The sequence below is a fragment of the Gossypium hirsutum genome, chromosome A09 (genome assembly GCF_007990345.1).
Source record: "Gossypium hirsutum isolate 1008001.06 chromosome A09, Gossypium_hirsutum_v2.1, whole genome shotgun sequence".
NCBI classification, from domain to species: Eukaryota; Viridiplantae; Streptophyta; class Magnoliopsida; order Malvales; family Malvaceae; genus Gossypium; species Gossypium hirsutum.
This window is the reverse complement of record NC_053432.1, coordinates 55,162,478-55,178,322: the sequence shown is the minus strand read 5'-3', so window position 1 is coordinate 55,178,322 and position 15,845 is coordinate 55,162,478. Positions and strand designations below refer to the sequence as shown.

The window sequence follows — 15,845 nt, the reverse complement described above, 5'->3', positions numbered from 1 at the left end:
AAAAATTGGTGTTTCTAATCTTTTTTTGACAAAATATTGATGCTTAGTTTTGTACAATGTTTTTTGACGCTATATCTTTTATTTGTTCAAAATATGTTGTTAATCCTGTACTTTACAAAATTTAAGCTTTAATCTCTATACTTAAAAAGTTAAAAATTAAATCCACATACTCTTTTTATTTAAAAATCTTAGTCCAATTAGTAAAATCGTAAGTATTTTCTATAAAAATTGTCAACTTAGAATTTTGATTATGTTGTCGTCATATGACATGGTATATGACTGATAGAAAATAAACATGATGAGACATGGTATATGACTAATAGGAAATAACATGATGAGGTGACAAATTTTAAAAGATTATATCGACAAAAACAATAATTGAATTGAGATTTTCAAATTGAAAAAAGTAAAACTTTTAAAATATAAGGACTAAATATCGAATTCTATACAATTACATAAACTAATAACATATTTTAACCTTTTTATTTCAAAACCGACTTTATTCACTTGTAAATCAGAATGCCAAATCTTCAATTTTCACATATTGTTTCTCTATGAAAAACCACCTCCATTTTTTTCTTTTATTTTGAAAGTTGAAATTCGTAAATTCTGAAGAAGAAAGTTGAAGTTCATAACTAGAGCACAATTTGCAATTGGGGAGTTGAAGTAAATTTTTATACATATTTTAAAATGTAATAAATTAGTTATTATTATTAATTTGTTCATATTCTTATGCCTCGAAATAACTTGGATGATTTTTTTTTTAATTTTGAAGTTGAAGTTTGTATTTAGAGTACAATTGCATTTTGGAAGTTGAAGTAAGTAATTAATAATGAAGTAATTATTAGTTTTTTTTATATTATTTTAATGTCCAAAAAATATACCCAATATTGTGTTTTCATATATTAGTGATGTATTTTGTCAAAATATATATTAGTGATGTACATGATAATATTTTCATATTTGTTTGCTAGTTTTGAAATTGATATAAATATATACTGTGTTATGTTATTTTTTAAAACAATTCTAACATATTTGACGATGAGATGTTGTTAGTTTTATTTATAACATAAATTTATCATGTTAGAATAATTTCGTATGATTTTATAATAATGTTTGAAATTTGATCAAATGCTTTCTTGGATGTAATATTGTACAACTTTTAGCGTATAAGATGAATAATAGAATTTTCATGATTATTTATCACAACACATTGGGGTGCTATTTGAAGTGTCAACATTCTATTAGGACTGCTACTAACTCATATATGGAGATCCCATCAACAACTTCGGAGAGACATTCTATAAGCCAGCGATGACTGCTTCTAACTTGTATGCAGAGAACCCATCAAGTTTCATAGGGAGCCATTCTTCCATATTTTGATTTGAATATAGGCTTGTCGGTGGTGAATGATGTTTACTCGCACTCGTACAGCATAGTAAGGACGTTCAATGGGGTATATTATTCAAAAATTGGTGCTAATTTTGGTTATTATATAGTTGATGGTGAACCTGTTGAAGAACAATTTGAGGGGATAAATTTATTTTTTGAGCCCAAGATTGCTCCAAAAGGTAACCGTGATTCTGAAAAAAAGTATTGTCGATACAATTGGTGGAAGAAGTTACAATCTACCGCCGCATGAACCTCCATCCATATGCACAATATTGTCATTGACACAATATGTGTTAGAATTTTTGGAATTACCTCATAAAATACCAAGGCATATGAATTCTTCTTCTTGGTTATTTGAATCATCCAAAGATGCTGTGATATCAGCAATAAAACATATAAAATTTTGTAAATATGTTGGCAAGTGCGTACAGTATGGTAACAAGTGTAATTAGAGGATTACGACATCATTTAGGAAAAAGAAGCAGATATAGGAGATCCGAAAGTATGGCAATCCTTATACATGCGTTGTTGGGTAGATAACGCAAGATCATCGAAAATAGAATTCCAACATTATTTGACTACATAATGCAATTGATGCAAGCAAATCCAAGGATACCAATCTCAGTCTTCATCATTGACATTCGAAGCATACACTAAAGCGTGGCATGCAAAATAGAATGCTATGAATGAACTGTTCAACGACTCTAATAAATCATATAAGGAGCTGCCTCGATGGTTGAATGTAATGGAACAATTCCTGCCAAGTAACATGGTGGGAATGCAAACGCTCTATGCCTACTAAGAGATCGACAGCTCATGGTAAAGAGCATATTTCATCCACTATTTTAAAGATTCAAGCTATGATTGATGCATTTCCATATTCTAAACCACTTATATACGAGAAATATTTGTATTAAATATAGTACATATTAAATTATTGGTTTGGTTATATATGCTATATAAATATATCATACTAACATAATTTTCACTATAATCTTACCAAAAAAATTATTTTCAATATAAGACATTAATATTGTACAATATTATTTTATAATTTTATCTATCAAAATTTCGAATAATTATCATTTATCAATAATTTTAAGATATATTAATTTCTTATTTCAAAATATATTTTGGGCTTAGACAAAGCTCAAGAAGATGCTTATTTTTATTTTTTTATATTTTACCCTTTGTCTATGTTTTTTATTAAAATTGTTTGATAATTATTTGATACATTGTTAGTAAATTTTTTTAGACCTACAAACGAGTTGAGGGTGTAACAAATATTACATTTATTTATATAATTAATTTTATTTTTATTTTTTTTACTACACCTATAATATACTTGTCAAACTTTCAACCCGCCTATAGAATTTAAAAAACTGACTATGTATCAAATAAATTTTTTTGAATAAAATCGACTAGTAATTTATTAATAATAAGAAGGAAAAGCCTAACTGGGTCCTAATGTTTGATTTCGGCCTAATAAAGTTTATCCAACTTTCGGCCTACCTATTAAAAAAGACAGAAAAAAACTCAAAAAGCACAACTTCGTAAAAGACAAATCATTTAATGCTGCAGAAAAAGGAAACCTAATGTCATTAATTCTAGTCTATTCAAGAACAGCTGGACGCCTCCTTTCATTGACTTGTCCCATCTGTTTAGTCAATAGCCGTTTCAATATCTTGCTATACTTGCTACCGGATTCATTTCTTCCTCTGCACAATAAGCTTCAGTCTGGGTCTCTTCTCCATTGTCCCTCTGGATAATTATATACAGTCGCTCTCTCTAGGTATGTTTCCTCTCCCTTCTTCAAAGATTCTTCTGCAATTTTGTGGGCAAAGACGTTTTATGTTCTGTTGATAAACTGAAACCTGATTTCTTGGAAACAAATCTTCTTGCTTTGAATGTTGCTAATAATCACCCCTATAACTAGTTTATCTGGTTTTGTTGATTGGTCTTTCTTGATAACTGTACGAGAATCTCCCATAATCGTTACTGAGTGGAGATCCATTGCGATTCCTAGCTTTAGAGCCTGTAGACCTGCAAAGGCTTCTGCTGCAAATGGAGATGGGAAATTTGTGTGGAGTATAGTCTTCGTTGCAATGAGTCCCCCTGTCCGACCCTAAACCATCAAACCCGATGCCAATTTAAAATTTCCTTTGTCAAAAGCTGCGTCGAATTGAATCGTCACACTGGCATTAGCCTCTCGTTGACTATGGCTTCTATCTATATTCAAGGTACTTGTTCTTTCCATCAAACCTTCAAGTTCGGCTATGTATCGTTGAACTTTTTGTGATAACTCACTCCTTGTCTCTGACTTTCTTTCATGTATGAGTTTATTCCTCGAGTTCCAGATGAACCACAATCCACAACAGAACATTCTACACTGCTCATAAGTACTCTTATTAAAGACCCTGGTAATCCACTCCAAGAAGCTTTGCATCGTACTATTAATAACCCAAGAAAGGTTTAATATTTGCCATACCTCAACTGTTACAGGACATTGCCGAAAGACATGAGTGTTATTTTCTCTCTCTTCCACACCGAGGACATAATGCATTATTAGTCACTCTTTTATACTTTAGATTAGCTAGAGTAGGGATATAATTCCAGGATATTCTCTATATTGTAATTGCAATTTTTGAAGGTAGCTGTATATTCCAGAGCTTTTTGTAGAAATCTTTTATATCAGTCTATTAAATAAATATTAGGATTCAAGCTAGTATCTTGTAATAGTTTGTAGGCACTCCTCACTGAAAATTCTCTGGATGGTTCTCCTTTCCACACTTGAAAATCATCGTGAGGTGTTTCCGCAAGAGGGATCTGTAGAATTTTTTGAGCTACATCTTCTTGACGGGTACTATTAATTAAGTCTATATTCCATGTTTTATTTGTGACTTAAATTAAATCTGAGACTAACTTTACTCCATTGTCGTTTCTGTTGCTTCATTCACCTAGATTAATTCTTGGTATCCAACGATCATAGCAAACAAAAATTTCAGGTCCCCTTCCAACTCTCCAGCACAACCCATTCTGTAGCAAAACCCTTAGTAGCCCAGATACTCTTCTAGGTAAGTGAAGGTAAGTTTCCTAATCCGGCATTAAGGAAATCTGAATGCTGGTAGTATTTAGCTTTAAGAACCCTCGCTAATAATGAATTCGGATAATTAATAAGGCGCCAGCCTTACTTGGATAATAAAGCAATATTAAACAACTAAAATTTTGAAATTTGAGACCCCTTTCTCCTTTAAAATACAAAGATTTCTCTATGTATACCAGTTAATTTACTGTTTCCCATGTCCCCTGCCACGAAAATTTAGCTATAATATTTTCTAGCTCAGTACGTAACGATTTCGGTAGTCAAAAAAGGCCATTGTATAGGTCGGAATGGCTTAAAGAATAGCTTTGATGAATACTTCCTTCCCATATTAAGATAGGTCTCTAGTGCTCCAATTGTCAACACGTTTCTTAAGCCAATCTTTTAAGTTCTGAAATGATTCATTTTTCTTTCTTCCAACCATGTTGGGCAATCCAAGATAACGCTCTGGATTGTTTGAACTCTGCACCCCCAAAATGCTTACAACCGCTCTTTTGTCTTCCTTTGACGTATTTTTGCTAAAGAATACCATTGATTTATCAAAATTAACGCATTGCCCAGAACAGATTCTATATTCCCTTAGAATTCCTTTCAATGAAGTAGCCCCTCTATTAGTCGCTTCACTAAATAAGGTACAGTCATCTGCAAATAACAAATGCGATACCTATGGACCACTTCTACTAGCATTCACTCCTTTCAATAGTCCTTCTCTAGCTGCAAATCGCATTAAACAAGATAAATCCTCTCTGCATATAAGAAATAAAACTGGACTCAATGGATCTCTTTGACAAAGTCCCCTTTCGGTCGAAAACTTTCTCCTATATGTCCATTCACCACAACAAAATAGGAAACGTAATTTAAACATTTCATAATAGTTTCAATCCAATTTATAGCAAAACCTATTCAAGCCATTATTTCCTTTATGAAGTTTCATTCAACTCTGTCGTATGCCTTGCTCATATCTAACTTCACTGTCATAAACCCTTTTTTTTCCAACCTCTTTTGATTTAGTGTGTGAAGAATTTCATAAGCCAGAAATACATTATGCGAGATTAATCTTCCTAGTACGAAAGCACTTTGAGCTATATCAATACATTTCTTGATAACTCTTCTGAGCCAATTTGCAATAGCTTTTGCCAAATTTTTATAAATCACATTGCATAAGCTGGTGGCCTAAATTGCTTCATATTAGATAGGTTGGCAATTTTTAGAATGAGTACTATATGAGTAGAATTAATCTTTTTGACCTCCTTGCCTTCATTAAGGATTTGTAGACAAAATTTGGTGACATCATCCCCAACAATGTGCCAGCACTTTTAATAAAATAAAGCCGAAAATCCATCTTCACATAGGGCTTTTGAAGGTCCCATTTCAAACACTGCTTCTCGAATCTCTTCCCTTGGGTACAGCGACATAAGTCTTTAATTATCCTCCTCGAAAATGCATCTATCAATTCCTGATAGCAAATGATCATGATTTCCTCTTGCTTTTGACATGAATAAATTCTGAAAATAAGCTCTCACAATACCTTTCATTTCTTGAAGGATCTTCGTTTCTCTCCCTTCTTCATATTTCAATTTGTGAATACAGTTTCTCCTTTTCCATCTTTCAATTTGTAATACAGTTTCTCCTGTCTTTAAATTTCAACCAGTTTACATGAGCTCTTTGTTCCCAATAGCGTTCATCCTTTTCAATTTCAAAATTCAGTTGAATTTTCGTGTCAATCATCTTTGCCAAATTGAAATCATCTCTGTGGGCTTCTGTCAGCTCTAATAACCTGGCTATAAGATATTCCTTTCGCCTTTGTCTGTCAATTCGAATCCTCCTAGGAACTTGCAAACCTTCCTTTAAATTATCTAATTTTTCGACAAATTTCCTGAAGATGTCTCCTAAATGTTTTTAACCTCCTCTCTAAACGAATCCTCTAAAATCCACCAGGCTTCAAACTTAAATAATTTCTTGTTTGACCATTTTTTAGCCTTTTTCGTATTGATCAAAAGGGGACAATGATTAGAAAAAGAGTGTATTAGATGAAGAATATTTACCTCAGAAAACATATTCATTCATTCTTCATTTGTAACTTCTCTATCTAATCGTTCTCGAATATTTGTCTTGGGTAGATTTCCCCTCTCCTATGTAAACCAATTTCCAAAAACCCCACATCCATTAAATGGAAATCTACCAGAGCATTACGGAATATTTCCATTCTCATTTCATCTCAAGGCAATCCTCCATTTTATTCATAACCATACATGATTTCGTTGAAGTCCCCATAAAAAAACCAAGAAATCTCCTCACCAGTGTATAAATTTCTCAGCACAACCCAGGAATGATCTCTATCTTGTACATAAGGAGATCCGTAGAAACTAGTGAATCTCCATTTGCCTCTTACTTCATTATCGTCAATCATCACATCAATATGTCTTTTAGAAAAGCTTCGGAGTGTAACACAAATCTCATTTCTCCATGTTAGAAATAATCATCCTCTAGATCCCTCCGAATTGACTTCAATCCTATTCACATAACCACAATTGTTGCGAACTCTTTCCATTTGAATTTTACATAGTTTTGTCTCCATAAAGAAGACCATTTGGGGATTTTGTGTCTTCAGCATATGCCGAAGTCTTCAAACTGTCTGTGGACTCCACAATTCCCGAACATTCCAACTTAGGATTTTCATTGCGCCCGGTCGGCTTGCCTCTTGGCAGTTGCCGATGATAAATGGTTAATCTCCAACAATCTCCTATTTCTTGCCACTAAGGTAATCTCTCCTATTTCTGCTGGCACATCCATCTCCCATCTATCTCTCTTCTTCCCTTCCTCAGCAATTAGTACTCCATCTTCCAAGTCGTGCTCCATATCGGTGAAAGCTTGGTCTGTTATTAAGTTTTTCCTCGATTGATTCAAAAACACCGACTTGCCTTTCAGGTTAATTCCCAAAATCGAATCAAAAGACTGTCCATATCTTGGTTTTGTGTTTCCAACTGTAAACAAGGGATTTCTTGTCATATAACTGTCTTCTCTATTTCCGTTCATTTTTCCTTCACCTTCTTCTCTCAACCAAACGTTGTTCATTGTTAAAGCCCTTCGAGACTGAGCTGGTAGTGATAAATCCCAACCCATTTCAACAATTTCCACACCTAACGCCATATTTACTTACACAAAAAGAATCGTTAAGCTACAAGCGACCGCAGTAGAAACAAAATAGCGATAGTCGTTCGTATTTAAATCTCACATATGAGCAGCTTCCACAAAACATAATCTATTTTTTCCTTTTCAACAGCCTCCGTACATCAATTTGAACTCTTATTCTCATGTAGTTTCTATTTTCATTCCCCAGATTCAATTCTATAAATTCCCCTATAAAGTTACCCAACTGCCAAATTTTCAGAGAAGAGACAAATAGGAACATAATGGATTTGTACCCAAAAAGGCATCAGTATTAATGGTACTTTTAATGGGTCCTCCCTCATTGTAATTTATGTAACATTAATAGATGATTATTAAATGTCCATGGAGACCCTTTCAACACCCTATCCATATCCATAAAATTGAAAAAAAAATCGTTTTTCTCCCAGATCTTCAATTTGAACACCCCAAACAGGTGCCAAAGGTTTGCCATAGTACTTTTCATTGTTGGGAAGTGAATAATACTAGCTGTTAAGAAACAACCCACTAACCTGAATACCTCTGCTTTTCCATCTGTATTCGGCTCTATTTGAATTTGTAAGACTGCTTCTTCGTCTTCATTAAGTTACCCAACTGCCAAATTTTCAGAGAAGAGACAAATAGGAACATAATGGATTTGTACCCAAAAAGGCATTAGTATTAATGGTACTTTTAATGGGTCCTCCCTCATTGTAATTTGTGTAACATTAATAGATGATTATTAAATGTCCATGGAGACCCTTTCAACACCCTATCCATATCCATAAAATTGAAAAAAAAATCGTTTTTCTCCCAGATCTTCAATTTGAACACCCCAAACAGGTGCCAAAGGTTTGCCATAGTACTTTTCATTGTTGGGAAGTGAATAATACTAGCTGTTAAGAAACAACCCACTAACCTGAATACCTCTGCTTTTCCATCTGTATTCGGCTCTATTTGAATTTGTAAGACTGCTTCTTCGTCTTCATTAAGTGTTAATCCCGCTAAATCAGTTTCCATTGATTTCAAGCGAAAGATCCTATCTTGAATACCACTTTGCTATACAAGAGCCACGAGAATGTTGAAACGCACCGCCATTAAGCAAACAATCAACAAAAGGACAAAAGAAAGAAACCTAAGAAACGTACCAAAGGAGGCAAACTTAATTCGTGCTAGGGTAGCAGACTCATTGTATCAAATAAATTTTTAATCCCTTTAAACTTTGATAAAAAAAATCTACTTACCCTTTTATAATTTAAAAAATACCCACTTTATCACTTAAAAGTTCAAAAAATCCACTAATCCTCTTAAATTTTATTTATTAAATGAATTTAAATAAAATGATAACTTATTCTATTTCCACCTTCAATTCAAAGTAATAAACCTTAATTAGTTATAAAATCATTTTAATTATTAGTAAATTAAATTATAAGGGGCATTATATTTTAATATAATAATATATTAACCATAATATATATTTCAATTTATATATATATAAAAGTTGTTTTTGGAAGTGACGCATATAGCCATAACTGCAGTTACAAACAAGCATATTTGGATAACTATAATTAGAATTAAACATTATAAAGCGTGATCAAATTATTATAATATATCTAAACCTATATGAAAGTAAATCCATATAGAGTTCAATATGGTGGAACATGACTCAAAGTAAATATTAACAGAGAACTCATACATACATAATTTATACAAAGTGACATTCAAACTTGAAATCTGAAAGTTCACAAGGCAAGATAGGTGCAACTCTCATTTGGATAGATTCGAGCAATAGAAATCTTACTTATATAATAAAGGTTGTCTTGAATTCAGATTAGATTGAACAATTAGTAATTGCCATATAATGAAAAAATATATTTATTTATTTAAAAATTTAGTGTCAGACATGAAATATCATAAAAAAAATCAATACACAATATTATATATGATGTATATATACATGTAAAATGCCCTTGTAATCCAGCGGATAAAGTATATTACATGGTCCATTTTAGGGGATGGCGACTTACTCATTCTGTGACTTTGGTAGTGGACATTCCAAAAATGGGTACTGTCAAATAGGATGAATTCAATAATAGAAGTTGGTGATATTCTAGTTTTCTTTATCTTTTCAGGACCCATTCGAAAGAGAATTCAGTACACCTTGATTGCGATTGTATGAATAAATACAACCGCCCTAAATACAAAGATATATTCTTCTGAAAACCATTCAACTATATGAAAATTAAAAGAAAATGAACATACCCCAACGACCCGAGTGAAAGCAAACATTCACACAATATACATGTAGTTGAACATAAAACCAACAAGAAAAAAATACAAAAGTAACTAGGAAACAACATGAAACTTGGTAAGAACTTCAAATTAGTGGTGAAAATCAGACGGGAACAGTCCTTGAAGGATCCATTTGAATCTGTTTTTCATCATTTTCATCTCCATTTTCACCTGTTAGTTCCTCAAGTGATTTGCCCTTTGATTCTGGCACCAGTAGAGTGAATAGCATTCCGAAGAAATTGATGACCCCGAGCATGATAAGTGAGTATCGGACACCGATGCCTGGTGGGTAGCCAGCATCGGTCTTGGTCGGATCAGTGCTTTGAGCCGCATATAAGAATCCAAATGCCCCAACGATGGCCCCAGCTTTTCCTGCGGCAGCCGATATTCCGTGACACGTTGATCGCAATCTTGCAGGGAAGATCTCAGCTGGCACAACAAATGTTGTAGCATTGGGTCCAAAATTGGCAAAAAAGAAGGTGAGCGAATACATGATCACAAACCCAATTCTATTAGGTTCCAATGTCCAATGATGGTATGGAATTGCAAGAGCAAACATGAAGACAGTCATGAAGAAAAATCCCATCAATTGAATCGCAAATCTTCCCATGATATCGATCAACGCCACTGTGAACCAATACCCCGGAACCGTACTGCATAGAGCGATCAATGTTTGAGCTCTAGCGATCTTGTACACTTCGTGGATCGCATTCATGTTTGCGGCCTTAGGAATCCATCCAATGGCCGAGAAGATGTCCTTTTGGAATAGGTTTTGGCTATAAAATGCAATGTCTAATAAAAACCAAGTGGTTGTAGTTCCCAGCAAATGAAGTCCGTGGCGTTTCATGAATTCCCTGGAGAACAAGCCGAAGGAATTTGTTTGATCTGTCGATATCTTTATGACCTTATCTTCCTCCGCTTCGAGATCAATATTCAACACTTTCGACATGTCCGCCACAGCCTGTTTTGCGTTCTTTGCAACAAGGGCTGTAAACCGAGCGGTTTCCGGCATCTTCATTCGCCAATAGTAAGTAAGAGCAGCCGGGATTGCACCGACCATCAAAATTATGCGCCAAACATAGTCAGCCTGTGGCACAGTCGAGGCTGCCGCATCCACTGAATAAGCAGGTGCCTTGTATGCATGGTCAAATGTAGCAGAAACAATAAGTCCCACAATACCACCACCTAAAATCCCGAACCCTTGCATTGCGAACACCGCCGCGATAAATGCTCCACGAGTTTTTTTGTTGGCGTATTCGGACATAATCGTAGCCGAAAGAGGGTAGTCACCACCAATGCCGAAACCGAGCCAAAACCGGAAGAAACAAAGGGTAGCTATAACACCTTTAGCACTGCTTCCAAATGACAAGCCAGAGGCAATAGAGCAAACAACCATGAGAATCAAAGTGAGACCATAGACTTTTTTTCGGCCCATTTTATCGCCGAGCCACCCGAAAAATAGTTGGCCAACTAATGTGCCGACTAAAGCAACACCGTTGACAGCGGCAGCAACGTTGGGAGGTAGGGTACCGGGCTTGAGTGCACCATCGACATGGTAATATATACGACCGAGTAATTTGGTGACCAAAGAGATGCAAAAGAGATCGTAAGCATCGGTGAAAAATCCCATCCCTGCGATAACAATGGCGGTGAAATGATACCACTGAGTCTTGGCTGCATCTAGTGCATTCAGCACTCCTAACTGTTCTCTAGCCATGGCTGCACCTTGCAAAATCACGGTATCAACTTAGTATAATAATAATAACAATAATAATCAACAAGTCATTATCAGATGCCGGTCTCATCAACAGAAAATGGATGAGTTACAAAGAAGCTGCGGAAGCATGGCGTTTATGTAAGAGCTTAGGCCTTAAAGCTAGCTGCTCAGATGATGTTATAATTTGAGTTGATGATGCTTGAGCAAGAGAGAGGGTCATAGGTAGTTATTATAGGGGTTTAATTGATTTAGGTGGTTTTTGGTGTTTTGGCGAAATTGATTTTAAAAGATGGTATTTATTTTAAGAATCTGGAGATGTTTAAAGGAGTTGATATGTCGTTGTTGCATGAATCAAAATCTCAGAATGTCGATAGCTGATTCTTTTTCTTATTAATGCTCCATAGCTATAAAGTGTGCTGCAAAGGGATGTTTATTACTACTGTTTGTTGATGGTATCAAGAAGTCCTTTAAGATGCTGATTTCGATTTCAACAGGATGGCTAATGCCAAGGCGATGGTTGGGTCTTTCTATGTTTTAGTTTTAAATTAATAAAACTAAAATTGTACTTTAACTTCCTCTAAAAATAATAAAATTTTAATTTAATCTTTTAAAAATAATATTTTTACTATAATAAAAATTACAATTTAATTTTAATCACTTAAAATATTTTTTTTGTCTTCACTCCTGCTTTTATGCCTTTAGACTTGTTGATTTTTACTTGTCTTTTCCTCCATTTATTTTAACATTTAAATTAAAATATCATTTGATTTTTGATTAAGTAAATGAGTGTGGTAATTAAATTGTTTTGATAAATTTCATCATTGGAAATTCCAAATAACGAAAACTAATTACATTAAATTTATATCTTTTTATAATTCAAATAAATATCAAAGGTCAAGCACTCAACTATATAAAAAAGTTCTGAGCAAATAGATTTTATTAATATAGAAAAACATTATGTTTATTTGATTCAATCTAATCAATCCATAATAAAACCGTTGACTAGTGTTGATTGAAAATAATGTAATTGACTGACTTCAATTTCCATCAATTAATTCTATTAACTTCTTCAACAAAAAGACAAATAATAATAAAACTACTTAGGTCAACGTTGATAGTCACCAGGTAATCTGACTTTTAATCCATGTATTTAAAAGGTTATTCAATTTTTCTATTTTCTTTAATTTAAAAATTCTATTTCAATTATTATCGTTTTTAGTGGTTTTTGTCAAAAATTGCCAACTTATCATGTTTGTTTTCTATTAATTATATGTCATGTTATATGAGGATAACCTAATCAATACTCTAAGCTCACAAACTTTGACAGAAATATTTACAATTTTAATATGTGAACTGAGATTTTTAAATAAAAAAGTAGGAATGTTTAATTTTTATCTTTTTAAGTACAAGGACTAAATCTCATTTTTTTTTATTTTTTTTGAGAATTACAAGAGGAAGGTAAAACCTTAACAGCAATGTGACTAGCACGACTCAAACTCAAGCTACACCCAAGGCAACGAACACCTTAGCCATTAGACCAGGTTTACTAAATCTTAAATTTTGTCAAAGTACAAAAATTAATAGCATATTTTAACATTTATATAAAATCATAATAATAAATTTAACCTTCAATATTTATTTATTTTTCATCCTACTTTTCTTTAGATCATTTTGGTGCCTAACTCTCATAATTTAATCAAATTATTGTTTAATAAAAAAGTTAGTTAGACCATTAAAATTTTAATAATAACCACATGGTACCAACGTGTATTTCATGAAAGTTCAAAATATACATAAATATAATTTAAAATTTTCAGATAAAATACGTGTGAACTGTCAGATCATCTTTTTATTAAAAATCAATTTGACTAAATTTTAAATTTTAAGAACTAAAATAATCCAAGAAAAAGAATTATGATAAAAAAAAACTAAATTTATTATTATAGTACTATTTCTTTTCAAATGAAACATCTTTATTCAAAACTTTGTATCCAACCCATATTTGGTATACCTAAAATATAAATAGCATCTATTCAGACCCATGCAATTACATAAGTTAAAGCTTTCAATAAAAGTATCATGAAAGTTTTTATTCAAAGAGTTAGATTATACTTATTCGTTTTAATAAAAACTGAATAAATTAGTTAATATACATTAAATTAAAGAACAAACTAATCATTTCAGTTAAAATTTTCATCAATTTCTATTGTTAAAGACTTGTGTGATTAACAGAATAATCAGACACTTACATATTGCATGCCACCTATACTTCAAGTCAAAAATTAATTTTTAATAGTAGAAATAAATGAAACTTTTAATAGAATAACTAGTTTATTCTTTGATTTAATATATAAAGATTAATTTACTAATTTTTAAGTGAAAGAGAAAAAATACAATTCCAACCCACATGTACTATTGCGTGCTTCATCAACAACTCTACTGTACCACCTTAAAATTTCCAGATTTGTGAGACAAAATGGTAAGACTTTGAGTCAAAATCAGACATAAATGATACTAGGAACCCAAATATTTATAGGTTTGTAACGTATGTGATACGACTTTTTACTTGGGTTGGTTCTACCTGATCTAAATTTAAATTAAGTAATAAAAGTTTTATTAAATTAAATTAGAAAATATATAAATTTTGGTATAATACCATACTAGTTCTGGGATAGAGATGGAAAACTACTGCTAAACATAAATTAATTAATGGAAACATATATAATTATGAAAAAAAAAGTTAAATAAAATTGAAGTACCAGTACATAAGGTAGTTTTAATTGGGATATAAAATGCAATAATGGTGTGTTTTCATTATTAATGACATAATATACATATGGAAACTTATAAGACTGACCTGTTTCTCTTCAAACAGTATTGCAGTGGAGAATGGAAAGAGAGGAAGCAGTGGAAATGGTGAATGCAAAGATGTGAGAAAACTGGTGGGCTTTTTAAACTGCACATGCTATGGCATCTAATCAAGCATATACTCTTTCTATTCTATTTTTATTTATTTTTTCTCAAGTCAACCCTCTTCTCATTGTCACCATTAAGATATTAAGCATCTATACTTCGATATAAAAGGAAGCCTTCCTACATCACTTTATTATTATTATTATTATTATCATATTTAATATTTAATCTTTATCTACTTTTATATGTAATAAAAGCAAAGCCCTACATCACATATTTCTCTGCTAAATTTTTAATTTTGATCTGATATTTAATTTTTATATATTTCTATATATAAAAGGAAGGCTCAACATTTTTTCACTATTTTTGTTTGCCCTTGAATGGTAAGATAAATTTTCAATTTCGATCTTTCTACTATTATCATATTTGAGATTTAATCTTCCTTTCCACACATTTAACTGCTCTTTCCTTTGTTCATTACTATTGTAAATAATTGTAAATTTTTAATTTTGATCTCTCTATTATAATCACATTCGAGATTTAATATTTATATTTTAATTTAATATTATTTAATTTTCTACTTTTACAATAACATTAATCGCTCACATAGCTATTATACTCAACTATTTCGGTTAAAATAATAAAATATTTTTTGTTCAAAACACTTTATATCATGTGGCATGCACGCACACGCGCACATAGAAAAAATACTATCTATACATGATAACTTAGAATGCACACGTGTGTATATATATATATATTCTACCTCATCATTATGATATGGATTGCTAAGGGTGTCAATTATTTGGATTAATTAATGATATTATAAAAATATGAGGACTAATTATGTTAAATTAAAATGTAAATAATAAATCTTAAATTAAAGATATAAAATAATCATAGCCATAATTTAACCTAAAACAATTTATATCCAACACAATCACCTTTATTTTAATTTTAAATAAATAAATATTTTGAGGAATCTAATGATTAAAAATTCATTTTTAATTGTAATTACAGAAGAATAAAAAATAAATGTAAAATAAATCCTCTTCTTTCCCACCATTTTTATTTTTAATTGTATATTTTGCAATTTTTTTTTACCTTTTTGAGTAAAAAGATACTGATGAGAATAAATCATCAATGTAAATTCTCACAGACGATGAAAGTGAACTCTTACAGATGAAAAACTCACCAATGTGAAAAATTATTCATTTGATTTCACGTTTCCTAAAATGGTAAAGTTACATTTTTAGTCTTCCAACTTCTATTAATTTTCAATTT

General features: G+C 31.9%; 1 protein-coding gene and 2 long non-coding RNA genes across 4 annotated transcripts; 1 reads left to right on the top strand and 2 right to left on the bottom strand.

Annotated features, from left to right (window-relative positions):
* Window positions 1–3,010: 3,010 nt before the first annotated feature.
* On the top strand, window positions 3,011–4,285 carry LOC107888861 (uncharacterized). The gene is made up of 2 exons (XR_001681523.2): window positions 3,011–3,184; window positions 3,419–4,285. It is a non-coding gene; the product is annotated as an uncharacterized lncRNA (long non-coding RNA).
* LOC121206765 (uncharacterized) lies at window positions 3,640–8,875 on the bottom strand. Its single transcript, XR_005901935.1, has 2 exons — window positions 8,559–8,875; window positions 3,640–8,254 (listed from the first exon to the last, which is right to left on the bottom strand). It is a non-coding gene; the product is annotated as an uncharacterized lncRNA (long non-coding RNA).
* An 849-nt stretch (window positions 8,876–9,724) lies between these two features.
* LOC107888862 (inorganic phosphate transporter 1-4) lies at window positions 9,725–14,591 on the bottom strand. Of its 2 annotated transcripts, none has more exons than XM_016813110.2 (2): window positions 14,506–14,591; window positions 9,725–11,650 (listed from the first exon to the last, which is right to left on the bottom strand). In XM_016813110.2, the coding sequence occupies exon 2, from the start codon at window positions 11,646–11,648 to the stop codon at window positions 10,035–10,037; it is 1,614 nt and encodes a 537-aa protein (XP_016668599.2). In that variant the 5' UTR covers window positions 11,649–11,650; window positions 14,506–14,591; the 3' UTR covers window positions 9,725–10,034. The 2 variants fall into 2 exon arrangements, with proteins under 2 accessions (XP_016668599.2, XP_040933683.1); XM_041077749.1 differs by having other exon boundaries at window positions 9,725–11,656; window positions 14,506–14,573.
* Between the last annotated feature and the right edge of the window lie 1,254 nt (window positions 14,592–15,845).

Coding starts and splice junctions, on each gene's coding strand:
- LOC107888862 (XM_016813110.2), bottom strand. CDS start 11,648: ATGGCTAGAGAACAGTTAGGAGTGCTGAATGCACTAGATGCAGCCAAG.